Raw genomic sequence first — 19341 nt, forward strand, 5'->3', positions numbered from 1 at the left:
TGCCTGTCTTCCGGGATGCTGTCTCACCGAGCGGAAGGGCCAATACACTATCGATAGGGATGACTTTGGCGACTCTGATTGGGGTCCCTGCAGGGCAGGCAGGCAGAAAGGTAGAGTGCTCTATGGAGGTGAGGCCGGTACATTGCTGGAATTTAAGCTTCAACCCCACGCTGCTGGGAATGTGCAGATGTCACACACACACGAGAGAGTGCCTCTACTCTATCTATCGTGTTGCCCGTTCGTTGTCTTGTCTCTTTCTTCAGCTGCCGGGGAAAGAAGAAAATATAGACATCCTGACAGTGAGAAACCTACCACCCCCACTTATAATAAGCTTATGAAAAGGTACGGGGAAGAAGCAAGTATACAGAGGAGAGTAAGATATAGATACAAAAATGGCACAAAAGTAGGCAGATAGCGCCTGAGACAAACCCACGACCCTTCTTCTTCTTTTGCTGGATGCTACTGCTGCTGCTTCTTCTTCTCTGGCAATCCCGGAAGAAGAAAAGATACATTGCAGATCTTGGACAACACGTAGATTAGCTCGTATCTGAGTATCGAGAGTAGCTATCGCCGGTACCTACCTAAGTAGCTTAGTTAGACTCGTAAGTGAATATATCACCACAAATAATAATGAAAATAAAGGCCCGGCCAATATAATTCCTCACCGCAACACGGCACTCCCTCCCTCCCGACACGACACCAACGAAAAAAAAAAAAAAATACACCACACACCAGGACACTGGAAATACAACCACGCACTCTGCCTGCACTGTAGAGTACGCCCCGACCCGCTCCCGCTCCCTCCCTCTCTTCTCTTCTCTGCCTGCCTGCCTGCCTGCTTTCTTTTGATAGCGCACCATCACGTCATCCTCCCCGCCCTCTCTCCATGTGGAAAGCCCATCCCAGTGCACTCCCAGATCTTAGCGCCCCGCACCTGATTCGCTGGATAAACGCCCGCCGCCCATGCAACAAGCCTCTATATTACCCGCGCGAATCATCTCGCAAGAAGAGACAGAGAATTATGTGTGGAAGGTAGAGAGACGCCGACGTTGGGACGTGCGTGGGTATGCGCCGGGTAAAATGGGGGGGTGGCATGGACAACTCATACAACGTCGCTCTGGCATCTGTGAAGAATTTTTTTTTTGCGTAGGTAAGGTAGGGCGGAGGCATGGGTAGGCAGGGGTATGGCGTATGTATGTATGTAGAGCTGGAGAGATATTTCTACGCTACATCTACATAGGTACTCGCGACAGGCATGAAGTACCCGAATATGCAGCTGCAAGTTTTTGGTGTATTTTTGACTTCTACTCCAATGGAAATTGCAGATTAGGACGTGCATTTTCGGGTACTTGTTACCTGCTGCGAGTACATGTATTCTACATCTAGAGTGTTTGGGTGCATACCTAGGTGGATTTGTAAAAAGGTTTGATTGGGTGGGAGCGGAGGATGGAGATATGGAATGTCTACCGGGGGCGGATGGGCGGATGGGCTGGCGGGTTGATATATGGGAAGGTGGGTGGGATGCGGTAAGGAAAGTACTCTAATCAGGTACATGTATGTAGACTGTACATGTATGTACCCTACTTTGGAGTGCTGAGATGGCTGCTGGTGTTATTGTTTGAAGCATATCTGGTCAGTGTGTGTTTAGTATTTCAGATTTGAACTCGATAGAGATTAGATAGAGATACAGATGTAGTGGGTTGGTTCGGAATATTTAATCTACACAAAACAGCATAGCGTACATACCCATCCGGCCCGTGTGGGAAGATCTCCGGGTCCGGGCGTGCTACTCTACTTCACTCTAGATCTACGCCATATACGTAGAGTAGGGAGAGAGTTGAGGTTACTATTCACACTTCGTCATGGCCACCTCTACCATGGACTATCAAACCCAAAAAACCTCCCATCTCTCTACATCTGTACGTCCACCACACCCACACACCCAAAAATCCAGAAGCTTCGACACCACCACGTGGGCCCACGCCAAAACCCAAATCTGAAAACTGATACCCGTCCTCGCTGCCCTGCCCTTCCCTTCCCGGGCTAGCTAGTGTGTGCGGTGTGTGTGGGTGCAGATCAGATCTCCGGTAGCTTATCTGGTACTGGACGATACACGAGCACAGTCTAGTCCCAGCTAGGGGCTGGGAGAGTAAAAGATTGAATAGGAGGTATAGAAGATGGGTTAGTATTACTCCCTTATCGGAACAAGTGCGAGAGACATCGGAGGATGGATAGAATTGTATGGATGTGCGCTGGGCTAGCTAAGTAGCTGTCCGTGGTTGTCCGCGCGTTAGCGAGCATAGAAAGGGAGTGGGAGTTCCATGGATGCATGAACGTACCGGGCAAGATGCGTGTAGGCTGCTGGGCGGTAGATACGCGTTAAAGAATGTTTTTTTCCTCTATAATACTGCTTAAGTGGCTGTGGCGGGTGTGCTCGTTGTCAGTGTCAATGACCAGAATGATCTTATGATTCCCCTTTGTCAGAGTTCCTGTGGCCATTACTTTCCTTTATGACAGTTTTTCCTTTGAGCACGATCTTTTATGTCTGCTCAATTCTTTCTTTCTTTCCTTTCCTTATAAAGTTCGTCCGCCGCTCCTGTCATGAAAAATAAAAGATATCAAATAATCAGTCAATAAATCATGGATTATCACTCGGATGATTGGGAGAGGGCAAGGGTATCATATGGTTTCTATATTGTTCTTCTTGTTAATTTATACATTATATGTAACGCGGTCTCTTTTCCATACGTGCGTGTGTTGTGTCTTTCTAATGTTCTTTTCCGCCTGGTGGACATCATCTCTTATCCATTCTACATGGTTTATAGATGCTATTCAAGGCCCAATTTAGCTCTCTCCAGCTGCCTAGGCTCTTCCACGTCCGTCATAGAATGTCATGTTAGCGATCAATATGATCGAGATAGGAAGCCAATTCTATAAAGAGTAGTTCTCCACAGAGTTCCTTTTATCCTCACGCTGATTGCTGTGATCACGATACTGGTTATCCATAAGCTCTAATATTAATAATACCCTCAAGTCACAAACCTGAATATTAAGCCATGGACAACAATAACCAAGCCGCTATGGACTTTTACGCACCTATCGCTCTGGAGTATACTAGAGATCAGTACTCAAAAGCTAAAATCAACCTCGAGCAGCAACACCTCCAGCTCGCTGATCTGCAGGAGCAGCTTATCAATCAGCAAGCCGAGAAGATTGAAAGCCAGTTACTACTTATCAGAGAGAAAGACGCCACCATCATCGAGTTGCAGGGACAAGCTGAGCAGGTTGAAAGCCAACTGCTGCTAATCAGAGAGAAGGACGCTACTATCGTAGAGTTGCGGGACGAGCTGGAAAAAGTGCGGAACGTGCTTTCGAGTATTGCTGATATCACCACACCTATACGGTCAAGACTGCCACCAGAAGGTCGCCCCCGTGAAGAATGTGGTGATAGTAAAGGTGGTGATATAGCCCAGCAGAATGTGACTGCGAAGGTCATCTCTAGGCCCACTACAATACTGCGAGTGGATAAAGAGCTACCGGCGATGCCCCCCATGGGGAATCATTCGGCAGCGAATAGTCTCGACTCAAGGCTTAGGGAACAGCCAGTGCCTCACAAGGTTGCCAGGTCGACAATCGGGGAGCCCCCGTCATCTCCAACGCGCAGCCAATACGGCCCAAGTAACTCAAACGCCTACACTTCCCCGAGGGCTTTATCGACAATATCATTACCTTCCAAGGTATTACAATCTCCCATTCAGTCAGACCAATCAACACCAATGTCTCCGACGGCTCGGCACCCACGATATGCATCTCCTCTGAGCATTGTTCGAGAGATTTCTCCTCCCCTATCACCGCCAATTCTGAGCGCTCGTCAAGGAAACTTACCGTCTCTGGGGAATATAGGAAGATCGTCGCGGGAGGGCCTTCGTACTTCGATGTTGAGTCCTTCACTATCAAAGCCGAAGAACGAACCCCTTGCAGTAAAGGCTATATCGTTAGATAAGGCTGAGAAGTTTAGGGGGCCAAAAGAGATAACTGATAATGAGGATGAAGAGGAGATGAGACAGAAGATTCGTTCGGAGGCGGAGAAAAGGAAGGAGGCCGCATTTAGTCCAAGGGATAAGATAGAAAGGGACTCCACGATTCTTACCTACATCACAACCGCTCAGGAGGACCCAACAGCGTCGAATAAGTCGTCAACAATGATCAATCGGCTTGGAAGCGCGAGTGAGAGGTTCGGCAAAAAGCTAACCGATTCCAAGAAAAAGAAGCCTGGGATTCAGAAATCCAGCATTACTCACCCATCTTTGAACTTGCCATCAGAGATGCCGCGGGAAGTGAGGAGTAAATTTTCCGAATCTCCCGACACCGAGACTGAAAACGATGCAGACTTTGGGCGAATAACTGGACTGGTAAACCTACAAGTATCTGCAGAGAACCTACCGCTGAATGGTGATGCATATGGTGGAAACCGGAGATATCGTGAAGGCAAGACCAGTAAAGTTATGGATAAAATCCGAGGCTGGAAGGAGAAGGATAAGAGATAAGAATAAGGTCCCTGGACTGACTGTTTGAAATTGCGAGATGAGATGTTGTCTGGACTTGATTGCCTCCAATCCTTTGTAGATTTTTTAACCTTTTATGGTGTCATTATTTTTGTAGGCGGCAAACTCGTTTGCGGTTTTATCTTGTTATCCGTTATTATTGAACTTTTCCGGGCACATAGAATGGCTAGAATTCTCACTCTTTTTCTTCCCCGTTGTTTATCCTCTCCTCGTTGACCGAACCTTTGGGTGCCGCCGTTATCGATCAATAAAAGTTGGTGGATCAAGTACTGTTTGCCGATTTTTCGATCTTGAAGTTTATTTTTGGAGAAAAAGCAAACCATCTTTGAATTCCGTATTCCGAGGTGCTTACTCATGTATTTTCTGACGATGTATTTGGGTATGTTCGCTCATGGCGAAGTACCCGCGAGCACCTATGGATATGGCCTGGCCTGGCTTGGTAGGAACACTCCGTACAGTATTCACAGTTCCAAATAGATAGCCCAAGGACTAAAACAGTTATCTATTATGTTAGTTCCCTCGGTCCTACAGATCTAGAGCTTCATCCAGTCCTTTGTACGGCCAGCCAGCGAGCTTCGCACGCTATCACCGTGTCACAGTGGCGAGCCCACTAATATTGCTGTCGTGATGGCTTTCTCTGCTGCAGATGATGGACTCGCCCTGGGGATGCGTTAAATTTATAAAACAAGGATTTATGTGTGGGGTATGGAGCAGAACACACCTTTGTTCTTCTCATGTGTCCAGTCATCACGCTTACACGTGCTCAAGTCCGAGCTCTTGTTCAAAGGGAACCTTAAATTATGTAACGTGGTATAATACATACATGTTCTTCCTTCTTTGCAGATTTGTGATTACATCTTATTTCCCCCCATCATTCGCGCTATGTTCACACCGCAAACGATGGTTTAAGAGCCCACATTATTCTCCGCGGGCTTCTAATATATTTACCAACCGCTCAAGTGCATGCGTTTAAAGTGCTGATTATTCACTACATGTATTGGATGGGATATACGTATATTACGTATCTGGAATTCAATATTTGCCAATCGAGCCTTGCAGTACTGTGCTTGGAATTGTATGTAGTCTAAGAACACCGGAGATATTTTTAACCCCCCCCCCGCAATTCTAGCCCAACACCACAAAGTTCTTGCGCACCACAGTAATTAAGCGAGGTTTGACTCGGAGCGTGAGGCAAAAACCTGAGTCACTGGTTATCCGACCCGGAATTAAGAGCACCGTGTATGCTTTTTCGCTCTTCAACTCAAATACCTTCTGAGCTAGCTTGGCACCACCGCACACCCGCTGGGGTGACGCGGTAGAATACATCAACCACTCGAGGAACGATCTTATCGTGCGACGTGAGTAAGGTCATCTGTCAGGTAGGCGTAGGATACTCTAGCCTCTGTCAGATTGATGAATCGCGATCTATCTGCCGAACTGACCCAGTCACCAGCTAAGGATATCCCTAATGGTAGACCTTTGGTTAGGCTCGTACCCAGCCCTCTTACAGTGAGCAACAAACTGTTCGTCGGGGGATGAGTACATGACTAGCTTTTGGTATGTATATACCATGGCCACTCGGGATGGAGACAAAACCTCAACCAGGGGCGGATTACCAGCACACTCAACCTACGACTACAAAATCACTTCAAACTGACCTGTCCACTATATCTCCATCAAGGTATATCCCTCTCTCTATCACTCACAGAAAAGTGTTAATCTTAGGACTGTTCCTCGGCGTCTCTTATTATAGGAAGAATTTCTTATCTAGGATTCACTCTTCAATATAGCTGGATCAGTTTAACCATCCTTCTAAATCAAGTGAACAGGGTTATGTCCCTTGGAAAATACAAGCTTTGAGAATTAATCAAGTTCGAGATCTACCGGAGGAGTCCCTGCGGTGCTGCCGACCAAAACCTGTGGCTTTCTACGCCATCCTTGCCTGGCCTACAATGTCAGGGTATCTATAAGGTTTCGCAGGCTTGACTGGGCTTTTCTTGTGCGATGGATGTTGCAGTATAACTGCGATTAGATGCCCGGCAAGGACTTAAACAGGCCTGCCATTCAGGGACGTCCCCGCGATACGGGTTTCCGACTGGAAGCAAGCTTTACATCTACTGCGATTCACCTCGGAAAATTCTAGATTGCCCTGGGAATATATTTCAAACATAAAAACCATACCACAAGAGCTATCTGAAGACCGACCTGTGTATTGGGAAGGAATAAGCTGAAAAGAAAAACGGAACGGGCTTTGAGGTTTAGTGATCATGGGTCGTCACTCGTTACTCACTTCCGAGAACTCCCGACTACATTCGTTGCTATAAAATTTTATCAGCAACACAGTGGCAATTCTACAGGCTACAGGCTCGCATGCTATCAACCTCGTAAGTCGTCCAATCATTTAAACTGATAATTAGCCACGGAAGGCAAGAGGTCTGTTTTAGACAATTGATTTCTTGAGAAGGAAATTTGAATGGATTTGGTGTCCTATGTACATGTCTTACTTATAACTACCGAGGACTATTAAATAACGATACTGTTAATAACTCCACCTTTCTGTAGGTTTTCAATCAACATCCCCGGGAGGGAGCCCCGCAGTCTTGGGGCGGCGTCTGGGGGAAAAACACACGATTCGAAATCCTTTTTGGAATAACGGGCCAGCAGCCCGAATTCCCTTCTTATCATACGTCCCCGCTTTGCTGTTAACTTTCATCTTCCCGAATCGAGAAACAAATTCGCGCAAAAAGGCCACAGGCCCCAGGCCACTGCGGTTAGCGCGACTCTGGGGGGGGTTCGAGTCCGCAGCGGTGGCTATCTCTTTTGTGTGCACAGATAAGCCAATGTTCCCAAAAAGATCAATTTATTAGACACCGTTAATGCAGGGCGAAAGCATACACTGATCCTCATCTGTCGCTTCTGGCACAGCTCCCGCATCCAACAGGATCCTCTCGATCTCCAGGAACCCGCGGGTGGAAGCCATCTGATACAGAGTTGTCATTGCGCAATCCGTCGTATTGACGTCGGCCCCCCTGTCCACTAGAAACTTGACCACCTCCTCATGCCCACCCTTGACAGAAAAAAATAGCGCTGTTGCACCCGATCGGTCCTTGAGCTCCAGCTCCGCACCGCCGTCCACGAGCGCCTCAGCCACCGCCACATCCCCGCGCTTCGCCGCGAGGTGCAGCGCTGTCGACGCGTACTGCTGTGGTTTGTGCTGTGCGTTGTTCACGTCGGCGCCCTCGGTAATCAGCAGCTTTACAAGCTCTACGTGCCCGCACTCGGAGGCGAGGTGGAGGACGGTGCGCTGCTGGTAAAGCTCTTTGCGTGGCCAATCGTGCCGGTTACCGACGTAGGCGAGGGAGGCGCCGTTGGCGAGAAGGCGCCGGAGAAGTGGTGCGCGGCCTTTGTGCGCGGCCCAGAGAAGGAGGGGGTCTTTCCGAGCGAGCATGAGGCGGGTTAAGGCGGGTGTGAGGAGGGAGTGTAGACGGTGGTTGACCTGGAAGTTTATTAGGTCGCGAGTGGAGAGGTTGGAGGCGATAATGAGAAGAATCTCATTGGCGAGGGCGAGGAGAGACATTGTGTGGTTTTCCGGTTGTTGAGGAGCTTCGAGCTCTGATGGTAGGGATCTTTCAGGTGAGTGGAATGGATATACTGTACTAATGTGGATTGAGTACAGACTTGGAGATATGCCGAGGAAGAAAAGGATGTGTTGGGGGGGACAGAATAAGGAGGGGGAGGAGGAGGAGTAGGAGGAGGAGGAGAGGTTTGCGAAATGAGGAGGCTGACTATCTTGGGCGATAACAGGCGCAATGGGATGGGGGGGTTGTTACCTTGGCGGAAATTGTGTCACACGACACGTTCATGAATCGTCACTCGGGTTCCGAGTAGAGGGTTACGTAAACCTTCATTTCCCCGAAATTCTGCAGGTGGCTTGTGGTTGGTGCATTATTGGTGGGGAGTTTGGGTTCGGAGATGGTGGTTGGTATTAATGGATCAGGAGATACTGATAAGTGTGGTTCACTAAGAAAGCGCAGGATGGGTAATTTTGATTGGGAGCAGTCTAGAAGACCTTATTGCGGTCCAGAGGGTTATTATCGCGCGATTCTTATTTGCATGAAACGCACTCCCGAAAAAAAATAAATGGAGGCAATTGTTTATGAGGTTGTTTATATTGCGTGTAAATATGTTACTAAAAATAGATTACATGGGTCGGATGTGGATTTTGTCACGAGACGTTGGCTATATATGCTTATTTATGTCACGACAGATCATTAACTAGTTCTGGGATCATTGACATCTATTTAACCATCTCCCGGATCATTGACCTATTTAACTACTTCGCTAGTGTTACTCCATGTAACGTCTGATATATACTTGCCTTTCGAGCGGGCAACGTGATTGATCTTTGAATATTGCCTTTCTCTCTGCACACATATTTCAGGATTGTAGTTTGAAGATCAGGTCTGTATATGTAGCTTTGAATTTCTGATTCTGTGTATGTGGAGGACCACTGCGTCGGTTGAAAAAAGAGGGAAGTCGATCATTGGTATCTTCTCTTTCAACATGAAATTAAGAAGTAGATATATATAAAGACTTGAGGGGATTCTCAGAAAATAGTTTGCTCTAGATAGCCCTTTCTTGATAGAGCCCTCTTTGCGGGGATATTTTGCTGGGTAGGCGTAAACTGTGGAGAAACGGACAAGAAAGAGGGTGATTTTTCATCAATGGAGTTGGGAACGAGTGAGCCAAGTGGTTGGGGTAAAGATGATATGATGACGGTGGTCAACGGAGGACGGTTATGTGGTCTATAGGACCCTTTGCACCCTTTGCACCCTTTGCACCCCTCTCCTCTGTCCCTTAGGTTATCTATCCTGTATATGCTGCATCATGCATGGGGAGCGGATGTACAGTAGCCATGAGAATAATGGATCAGGGTACATGTAGTCGTTCTCTGTCGAGAATGATGAGCGTGAGACTGGTTGAACGACAGATGAAATATTCACAAGTATGAAGATGAATATCAAAACTTAGTTTCTAATACTCCGGCGTCATTTTTATCGATTTTACGTCCTGTCAGAGACAGTTCTATTCTCTTTCTACAGGGGCTTTCTACAAGCAAATAAGCGCAGTCGAGCAAGCCCACATCACTGCCAGTTTTTCACACGCTAGGAAACCTTAGCTCTCCAGTCATCGTTGATAAAAATATACCCACTGCCTCCCTCTCTTTCTCTTAAAAACTCCATCAATACCAAAGAATTCCATCCTGAAGAAAGAATTTCATCCTCAAGAAATAATTCCATCCTCAAGAAATAATTCCATCCTCAAGAAATAATTCCATCCTCAAGAAAGAATTCCATCCTCAAGAAAGAATTCCATCCTCAAGAAAGAATTTCATCAGCAAAAATGCCTCTCATCTATCTTCCTAATGAGATCCTCCTTGAAATTGCCAAAGATCTTCTCCCATCTTCAACAGGCTCTCTGAATTCACTTCAAACCACCTGCCGCGGTCTCCACCGCCTCTTTGCCCCCCTCCTCACTGCCTATTTCCACAGAAATAAGGACACCATCCTTCTCTGGGCTGCCAGTCGTGGCCTCACCCACCTTGTAGCCCGCCTCATTGAGGCCGGGGCTAACATTAACTACCGCTACCCAGCCTTCTTGGACTGCCCCACAGTCCTCGATCTCGCTGTCGACAGCGGATGCCTTGAAACCGTCGAACTCCTCGTCTTCAACGGCGTCGACCTTACTCCGAAGCTTGGTGTCTGTTTTCATGGAGACTCTGTGGTCAGAAAGGCTGTGGAAATTAAGCATTATGAGATGGTCCAACTGTTGTTGGAGCATGGTGCCTCGCCCAATGAGAAGTCTGAACTAGGCTGTATGTGGGAAGAGAACGAGGAGGATTGGTGTTTGTGGGATGAGCCGACGTTGCATACCGCTATAAGGACCAATAATCCCGCCATGGTGAAGCTTCTCTTAATGTATGGAGCGGACTCTATTGCGAAGGATGAAGCGTGTAGGACCCCTCTTGAAGCGGCGTATGATATGATCTGGGAGAGGAAGATGATGGGGGATCCGGATTCAGAATTATGGGACGAAGCCATTAGGCTATTGATTGAGGCGGGGGGAGATGTTGATCACGTGATGGATCTTGAAATTGGGAGTGAGGCGAGGCTAGTGACAGAGGTCGAGGACGAGGACGAGGAGGGGGAAGGCCTTGAAGATGGCGATAATGTTGATGGCGAAGCTTCTGAAGGGGGAGAATTCGAAGGTTAGTAATGCCCTTTCTACATGGGTGATTGATGATTGCTAATGTGTGGTTTATACATAGGCGAGCTTTAGGTATGATATGCGGGCTGCTGACTCGTATGTCAGTTGAGTCCTCTCGAAAAGCTTCTCAGGACTTAGTTGACGTGGAGTATAATGGCCGGCTTCTACGGGGGTACATATATAGCTTCCGTCGGGAATATGGACAAATAGGTTCGAACCTAGCTCGATAATGTACCCATACCTAAAGGCAAATATAAAAGTGGATTTAAATCGTAACTTCAAGTAGATAAACGGGCTGTTGAAACCAAGTGAAATCATGGTAAAGGATTTGTTTCTTAGACAGACGCTGGCTATATGACCACATATATACAGATATGGAAAGGTGGGGAAGTTGACGTCAAATATCCAGCAATGAGGACAGGAAGTAACTGTTAGAAATATACACGGAGGTGAGTGGTAGAAACCTGTCATGAGTTGTATGCTTGACTACAGTAGGAATTTTGTCCTTATATACTAATAACAGCTATTGCATACTAGACTATTCCCTTGTTTGTACCATGTAATATTGTATGGGGCGGTAAATGTGTCAAAAGTAATTTTACCAACGGTAGTAAATTATTTTACCACCGGTGGTGAAAATAATACCAGTATTTATACCCTATAATGCTAATTTTTATGATAAAAGCACAGACCTTTTGGCCAACAGGGGCCATATAATGCCAATATATATGAAAATTGTCCACCAGTGGGGAATCTCACCATCGGTGGCGGTATTTCACCACCGGTGGGAAATTTTCATAAGTTTTGGCATTAATGATTGAACATTTACTTATTTAGTATAGCGCAGCATAAAGACCGAAACTCAGTGTTTATACCGGTGGAAATGTACTAATGTAGGATAGCGTGCAGATACAATGACTGAAATTCAGTGCTTATACCACCGGTGGTAAATAATTTACTACCGTTGGCAAAATTACTTTTGACACATTTACCGCTCCATAATATTGACACTATTGTGACCTATGGTGATTCATAGTGACATATAGTGATTTATAGTGATTCATACTGAAAACCTCATATTTTATCCTAGGCTCGGAAGCCATATTTAAAAAAGTACGGAGCGAGAGGACATCGAGTGATAGTTTACGACGTTACTAGCAATCCACCATTCATTCAAACAGAGCGACAGCACTATTACAAAGATGGCGACTATGGTCACAGATAGCGTGGGAGCCCGTCAGGAAGGCTAATTAAACGTCCACATTCTCGCTGTACATACTATCTTTCGTTTTCGCCATAGCCCTAACTACACCCGTGGCCCGATCATACATGTGGAAATGTCCAATATTACCAATACAATATGAGTACCTGAGCGCAGCCCTCGTTGGATCTAGGCATGTGCGGGGACAGGCACATAGGAGTCAGTGTTTTCGAGCTCGCAAACTCGCGAGAATATTGCTCTAGCTCTCAACATGACTATTCCAGACATTCAACAGGAAGCCGTATTAATATCCTACCGTCTTAGTTGGACCACCTCCTAACGCATGGTGTACGAAACAGAACCCCTTAATTATAACGGAAACTGTAAGGATCTGAAGTTGGTTTAATGGGTTATAATTTAGTAGATCGATTGTGGTGATTAACTTAGGAGGCTACTCGAGACAAAATATGGTGTACTTGTACTTTTGAATTTTCCCGAATATACTTCTCGCGCAATAAAACAAGATAAAACTCCCTTTAGAAATTGAAATCTACCTTACGTCCATTTCAAATATCTGTTGCCAAGGTTGGGCGGTCGTCACTAGCAGGGCGTGCCGAGCTATCCCATGCCTACGTTCAGGTTATCACAGCCCTCTCTTTTTGTCTCCCATCGAATTCCATTCCCCCTCTTGGGGTATGGACGGTTATCCCAGCTGGACTCGCAAGAGTCTAGCCCGCTTCCGGCCCTCCCTTAAAGGGGAGGATAATCCATTGGCCTCTTTGGCTTTTGGTCTCCTGGGTGGGGCTGAGAGGGGGGCTAATGCCGTCCCCTTCCCCTCCCCTTCCGTGGGGAGGGTTACTGCAGTTTCTCCTGCCCCCTTCTCGTTTGCTCTCCCCCAGGTGGGGAGAGGAAATTCCCCTTTGGGCCCCCTTGTCTCTCCCCGTTTCCTCTCTCTCTGTGGGAAGAGGGACGTCTCGGCCTTGCCGCCCCCCCCCCCCCCCAACTTCCTCCCCCAGGGGTGGGGAGAGAAAGGTTTTCTTCTCTCCCCCACTGTTGGGGAGAGAAAACTCTCCTTTACCCCTGGTGGGAGAGGGAACCTCACTCCCGGTCCCGTCTCCCCGGTCGCCCGTGGTTTCCCCTCCCCAGGTTGGGAGGGAAAACTCTTCTTCTCTTCCCTCCCCTTTCGGGAGGGAAATCTCTCTACCGCTTCTGCGCCTCCGTGGGGTTCAGAAGCGGTAGAGTTTTCTCTATCAAAGCCCCCTCCCCTTTGTGGGAGGGGACTTTTTGCGTTCAGTTGTTTTGGCCCTCTCCTCTTCTTTTGAAGAGGAGGGGGCTTTTTTTACGTTAGGTCGGCTTGCTGCTCTCTCCCTGCGGGGAGAGAGCTTTTTGCGTTGGGTGTTTCTGCCCTCTCCTCTTCGAAAGAAGGGGAGGGGGGCTTTTTTGCGTTGGGTCGTTCTGGGTTCTGTGGGTTTGCCCTCTCCTCTTCGTATGAAGAGGAGAGGGCCTTTTTACGTTAATTCGTTCCGTTCTTTTTGTGGGCTCTGGGTGATACCGAGGGTTCAAAAAGAGTGGAGGGGTTATCGTGACTTTCTGGTGTTCCGCCGTTGCCAAGGTTTTGCGTCGAGTGAGCGGTTGTGATGCGGTTTGTATGGTGGGTGCGCTCGAGTTTAAGCAGGGCGAGAATGATCTAGACGGAAGATTAGGTGGTGTTAGTGATGTATCGAGTTGACTTTAGCTGGGCTTGATGAGAAGGCATCGTTATGTTTTTGTAGTCGTCTCCGAGGCTTAGATAAAGTAGAGAAAGTGTAGGTTATGACAAAGATCAAATGTTTGTAGTAAAAGTCAACGTGGCTATTAATTTGAGTTATCTGATAATTGAGAGTTAATATCATCAACGACACGGGGACAACCATTGGATTCTAGGTTATCCTTCGTTAGCCAGGCCAATGATCGGAGTTCATGTAAATGCCAAAGCTTGCAATTGAGTGCCTATGTAGAATAATTTAATAAATGATCTCTATAATAAGAAGTTATAGCCACTACCCCTCAACGATAGTTCTACTATCACACTCAATCTCGTTGGAATCGACCCTAACAAGATAACACATCTAGCACAACAGCCCCACGACCACAACGAACCAACCACTCAAATATAGTCCCAAGAATAAAGTCTTCAAACAACAACATCCATCGGCAACTCATACTCCTGCTCCCGTCCCTGAACACTCAACGCCTCAAAATCACATGTCAACGCCTCCTCATCAACCTTCGAAATCGCCATCCGTCTCCTCTTCACAGGCCTGCCACCAAGCACCCTCTTCCTCTTCCCACCCGTACTCGGGATATCACACAACCTCTTTGGCTTCACCGACACAGGACTGCCCGAATAACTAACCCTCGTAGACCGCCTCTCCACCATATTACGGCTAAGCTTCTGATAGCCACCCCTCCTCGGCGTCATATAGCCACCCGTTAATCCGCGCCTGGCCCGCGCCTGGTGCTTCTCGCGCGAAAGAGCACCCACGGAGCATTGGAGCTCGAGCTGGATAGATTCCACGAAGCTGAGAGTTGGGTCTATGATCAGGAGCTCGTCGAACAGAGAGGGGCCGCCGGTGGGGCTGAGATTCATGGGAATGCTGAAGGACGGGATTGACGGAGGGAGTGCGGGACCCGGGGGGGTGGTCTTGGGGGCTTTGGGAGCATCGCAGTGGAAGGGGTCGCTCTCGACTGTGTAGAAGCAGCTGGGCGAGCTGCAGCTGGTGTCGGGCAGAGTGGTGGTCCGGTAGATGAAGGAGCTAGGGACGAAGTGGGTGGTGTTTGGGAGTAGAGAACAGTTAGCTTGGCCGGTGAGACCGCTGGCTTGCATGTGGCTGGCCATGGGACAAGCGGCGTGGAGGGTGTAGGTGATGTGCCCGCAGACGTGGATTTCTTGGTTGAATTTGCACATTTTGAGCTTGTTGGATTGTTGAGTATCGAAAGTTGAGTGTTGAATGTAGAGTGTTGGATGTATTGATGTATGAAGATGTAGTGAGTGCTCTATAACCTGGTGAGAGAAAGTAGGCAATAGTATAACACCATATTTATGTATTCCATGGAGCAGTGCATAGTATGCTCATAGAGGCTTTCAAGTTATGCAGACGCAGAAACTATGTGGGCGCTTTGTCGGCTTTGAAAGAGATTTTACGGAGTCGTATTGAAAAATATGTTGCCGCACAGCGCATATTTGCATGTAGTAACAACTAGTAAGATACATGTATTAGGAAACGATCTTGAAAGCATCAGGGTTAGGGTCAGTTGAATGGGCCTTGGCAACTCGAATACTCTGAACAAAACTCTAAACGAGGTCAAAGAGATATGAACTTGATTTACGCACTCTTGTAATATTCAACAGAAGGTTGATGATGCTTTTGAAAAATTCCTTTCGATTCAGATTGTTAGGTTTAGAGGAGGAGCTGTACTAATGGCAGATCAGGTTAGACAGCTGCCAAGAGATAGTTATCACTACTGATAAGATAAGATGAAATTAATAGACCAACAAACTAATTAAACACTTCGCTAAATTAAGTCTGGCAGGTGTCAATCCCCCGGGAACACGATTCGGTAGCGCTACAAGAAGCTAGTCCGTCATGACGTAGATCACAGAGAGGCCCGCGCGGGACACCTACATATCTGTTTCTTCCCCCTCAGGGGGCTGGGAATACGAGCCTACATTTTCTCCCAACATCCTCCCCCCTGATCTTCTCTCCCATCTACATCACCGTCAGTCATCAAGTCAACTCTCTATCATCGAAATATTAGATACACTCGAAAAAATTATAGTAAAATGGCCAACTACTCCACTACAACCATTGGGCTCATGCCCCGTCTTCTCCTTACCCGTGAGTTTTTCCTCTGGCCCCGAAACCCACCCGTCTCAGCACTTATTCTAAAACTTCACAGCCGCAACCGCTGCGTGGACCGTTCCCTTCGGAGCGTACCTCATCCTCCTCTCTGGCCGTGTCGTATACCTCCGTCTCACCACCAAGACGTTCCTCGGTGACCACATCGAGGCCGCATCCCCCCCAGCCGGCAAGACCGAGCTGGGTGGCGGTGCAAACAAGACAGAGCTCGGAAAGACCGAGTTTAGTGCTGGGATGGGAAAGAAGAAGAGCATTGCAGAGAATCCGGATCGGCTGTTCTTGGAAACCAGGTGCTATGCTAACTACATGGAGACCGTGCCGACGGCTGTAAGTGTAACCGCCGCGTTTGAGGGAAGCTAGAAATCGTGGCTGATCGTGATAGATGATTTTCTCCTTGATCGCGGAGCTTAACGGGGCAGACCATAAGACGTTGAGCTATGCCCTTGGAGCGTATTTCATGCTCAAGATTGCTCATATGTGAGTACTTCTATTCTCCCACGTATTTGATTTAGGCACTGACGTGGATGGATAGTGAATTTGGACTTCGCAGTCCTGGAACTATGGGTGTCGGGAGACCGATTGGATACTATGGTGCCCAGACCTGGCTCGCATGCATGGCCGGCTACTGCGCGTACCTCACCAAGGACTACTGGATGGCTTAAATTAGAATAGTAACGTAGAGCGTACTGTAAAAAGAGGAGAAAGGGGGGGGGGGGGGGTTTACTGGGTGGTGGGAGGACCGAATTTTTGTTATTCTGAGAGATTCTTCTGGCATCCTGTGGTGTCAGGGCTGCCGTAGCAGCCGCTTAATAAAGTGTAGTTAATATGATCAATTGGTCGCAATCAAAAAGAAGTATCAATATGGACCGTAGCACTCTCCAGATATTGGTGAGAAGTGCTACTTGTTGAGAATGTTTAATGGCTCCAGGGTGAAGTCGAGTGTAGCAACTGTGGCCGCTCTATTAGCTTTCAAGCCTGTACCTCATGAAATATGTCATGAACTTGCGCCAACTAACATTGATTAGGAGCCAGCCGTGGACCCGGCCTAAGCCACAAAGAACGGCAGCCAGATCGAGGTTATTTAAGAAAGAGACCTTTTGAATATTGTGACAAAAATAACCCATGGGCATATGACATTACAAGGCGACAAGCCTCGTTCTGGAATCGGTATCAATGGATGGGCGACAACGGGATTGCCGTGTTCTTTAGGAATACCAGAACTATTACTACGGCGCAGGAAGCAAGCCACAAGCTACACATGCCCCCCGCAGATCGAAAACTCAGCCCACCACGATAAACGCAGCCCCAGCAAAGGTAACCTGGGCGCTGTTCCACGTAGTAAGATACCAGCTCAGCCCCGGCCCGCCTTATCCACCTTTCGCACACGACACCCCCTCAGGCTCACCTCAGACCCCATATATACTCGCCGCAAGCCGATTAAATCGCCAAAAACACCCATCACCGGCCTCCTCCTCCTCCGTGAAACTGGCCGCTCCCAAAGCCCCACAAACCCCCCCCCCCCGTCTCCCTCCTCGGGAAACGGCACGGGCGTCTGGAACGTTGCCCATCCGCGTATCCGCCCTGTCGGCCGAGAGCACGCGCCGCCCACGAACATGCGCTCCGCCGAGAACAGCATCGGCTCCTCCGCCGAGCTCTCACATACAGATCGGAACCCGGCCGCCGCCCGCCGACACGCCCCTCCGCCCCGCATGTTTCGCGCGCCGCCCGAACGGGAAAGCCCGACGGCCACGTGACCACCGCCTGCGGCGGCTGCGCGTACGGCCGCTCAAGCACGATGCGCCGCACCGTCTCGCGCTTCCTCTGCATCGACGGGTGGTCCTGCGTGGTGCTGAAGGCGCCGTGCTGGAAGTCGGCGTCGGCGTCGGCGGGCTATATAGGAGCGGCGGCAGTGAGGGGTCCGGATGGGCCATATCTAGCGGCGGGTGGGCCGAGCTGGGTGGGCGAATAACTTAGCGGTATAGGAGCAACGGTGGCATTGATAGTGGATGGAGCTGCGGACGGGGATGGGGTGGGTGTTCGCGTTAAGCGCGTTGACGGCCTAGAAGTTTAGAGTAGGCTGTCATCGGTCATGCATCGGTTGTTCGAGATCAAGATCAAGAGAGCACGTAAACACAAGTGGGGGGAGCAGTCGCGATGTACTCCGGGCTGTGCGGGAAATCTGGCAGCCAGCAATCAATCAATCAATCAATCAATCAGTCAGTCAGTCAATCAGCCAGTTAGGCAGCCAGGCAGCCAGGCAGCCAGCCAGGTAGCCAGGTAGTTAAACAGTTAAACGTACTATATATAGCAATTACATAGTCATACCTACCTAGAAAGCACCGCTTCAGCTGCTCCTCGCTCAGCGCCGAGGCCTCGACCAGGGAGGGCGCGGGTTTGTAGTCCGGGCGGGCGTCCATGGTTGGTGCTGGGTGGGCAGCCCGGGTGCGGGGATGCAGCAGCCGCTTTGGGGTTGCAGGGGATGGTCGGTGTGCATGGGTCACGGTGGTGGGTGGGTGGGTGGGCTGGCTTGGATCATGGCGTGTCACTCGGGGCGCGTAGGGGGTTGTGGGAGGGTTTGGAGTTTGTTCATCGTCTATTGGGATCAAGCAACTACCGGCGAGTATTGGCACTGCTAGTAAGTCTCTAGTTATCGGTATCTAGATCACGGGCGTGTCACAATCAACGGCTGGCTGGCATCCTGGTCATCAGCCATCACTCGGCAACAATTCCTTCCCCCCCCCAACAAAACACTCTTACCGCCTCCTACTCACCCCCCCCCTCTCCAGCAGTAGCTCCAACTCCATGCCCGGCTCCTCCGGCTCCAAGTACTCACACGGCCACCGCCTTCTCACATAGTCCAGCTCCACCACGGCAGCGCCATACAGCATCAGCGCCGCATCGATCCCCTCCTCGACGCCCACCAGCACCTCCGGCGCCGCCACGCCCGCCCGCAGCTCGGCCACGCTGAACTCGGCGTCGACGAGCGCGCTCATGAACGCCCGCAGGAGCGCGCGCGTGTGCTCGATGCTGCGCTGCGCAAAGTTGTAGGCGGCGGCGGGGCGGGTTTGGAGGAGGTGCGGTAGGGTGCGGGTGTGCAGGGCCGAGAGGACGGCGAGGCGGGATTGTTGGGTGAAGAGGGGGGAGCGGCGGGTAGGCGTGGGGGGGCAGAGTGTTGGGGGGAGCGGGATGCAGGTGAGGAAGGCGCGGAGGAGGGGGAGGTCGGTGGTGGTGGTGAAGGTGAGGTGGGTGTGGAGGTGGGAGAGGGTGGCGAGGAGGGTGGTGAGGGTGGGTGGGAGTGTGGGGGTGGACATTTTGTGAGGTTTTTTTTTTTAATTTTTGGTTTAGTTGGAACTCTGATTAGTTTGTTAGTTTGTTAGTTTGTATGGCTGTAAGCTCTGTGCGGCTTTGA

The 19341-nt window shown here is 49.2% G+C and overlaps 7 protein-coding genes across 7 annotated transcripts; 3 read left to right on the forward strand and 4 right to left on the reverse strand.

Moving 5' to 3' along the window:
• Positions 1-3056: 3056 nt before the first annotated feature.
• Positions 3057-4547, forward strand: H6S33_003256 (uncharacterized protein; the record flags this gene model as incomplete). The annotated part of the gene is made up of 1 exon (XM_044834626.1): positions 3057-4547. One exon carries the CDS (start codon positions 3057-3059, stop codon positions 4545-4547), a length of 1491 nt encoding a protein of 496 aa, XP_044692463.1.
• Positions 4548-7428: 2881 nt separating this feature from the next.
• H6S33_003257 (uncharacterized protein) lies at positions 7429-8142 on the reverse strand (the record flags this gene model as incomplete). Its single annotated transcript, XM_044834627.1, has 1 exon — positions 7429-8142. The coding sequence occupies one exon, from the start codon at positions 8140-8142 to the stop codon at positions 7429-7431; it is 714 nt and encodes a 237-aa protein (XP_044692464.1).
• Positions 8143-9968: 1826 nt separating this feature from the next.
• H6S33_003258 (uncharacterized protein) lies at positions 9969-10904 on the forward strand (the record flags this gene model as incomplete). The annotated part of the gene is made up of 2 exons (XM_044834628.1): positions 9969-10833; positions 10894-10904. The coding sequence occupies 2 exons, from the start codon at positions 9969-9971 to the stop codon at positions 10902-10904; spliced, it is 876 nt and encodes a 291-aa protein (XP_044692465.1).
• A 3302-nt stretch (positions 10905-14206) lies between these two features.
• On the reverse strand, positions 14207-14980 carry H6S33_003259 (uncharacterized protein; the record flags this gene model as incomplete). The annotated part of the gene is made up of 1 exon (XM_044834629.1): positions 14207-14980. One exon carries the CDS (start codon positions 14978-14980, stop codon positions 14207-14209), a length of 774 nt encoding a protein of 257 aa, XP_044692466.1.
• An 876-nt stretch (positions 14981-15856) lies between these two features.
• Positions 15857-16594, forward strand: H6S33_003260 (uncharacterized protein; the record flags this gene model as incomplete). Its single annotated transcript, XM_044834630.1, has 4 exons — positions 15857-15911; positions 15973-16259; positions 16315-16409; positions 16465-16594. 4 exons carry the CDS (start codon positions 15857-15859, stop codon positions 16592-16594), a joined length of 567 nt encoding a protein of 188 aa, XP_044692467.1.
• A 618-nt stretch (positions 16595-17212) lies between these two features.
• On the reverse strand, positions 17213-18349 carry H6S33_003261 (uncharacterized protein; the record flags this gene model as incomplete). Its single annotated transcript, XM_044834631.1, has 3 exons — positions 17213-17258; positions 17596-17822; positions 18248-18349. 3 exons carry the CDS (start codon positions 18347-18349, stop codon positions 17213-17215), a joined length of 375 nt encoding a protein of 124 aa, XP_044692468.1.
• A 336-nt stretch (positions 18350-18685) lies between these two features.
• H6S33_003262 (uncharacterized protein) lies at positions 18686-19243 on the reverse strand (the record flags this gene model as incomplete). The annotated part of the gene is made up of 1 exon (XM_044834632.1): positions 18686-19243. One exon carries the CDS (start codon positions 19241-19243, stop codon positions 18686-18688), a length of 558 nt encoding a protein of 185 aa, XP_044692469.1.
• Positions 19244-19341: the final 98 nt, after the last annotated feature.

Source organism: Morchella sextelata (genome assembly GCF_020137385.1).
Source record: "Morchella sextelata strain SCLS chromosome Unknown scls_14, whole genome shotgun sequence".
Classification (NCBI taxonomy): domain Eukaryota; kingdom Fungi; phylum Ascomycota; class Pezizomycetes; order Pezizales; family Morchellaceae; genus Morchella; species Morchella sextelata.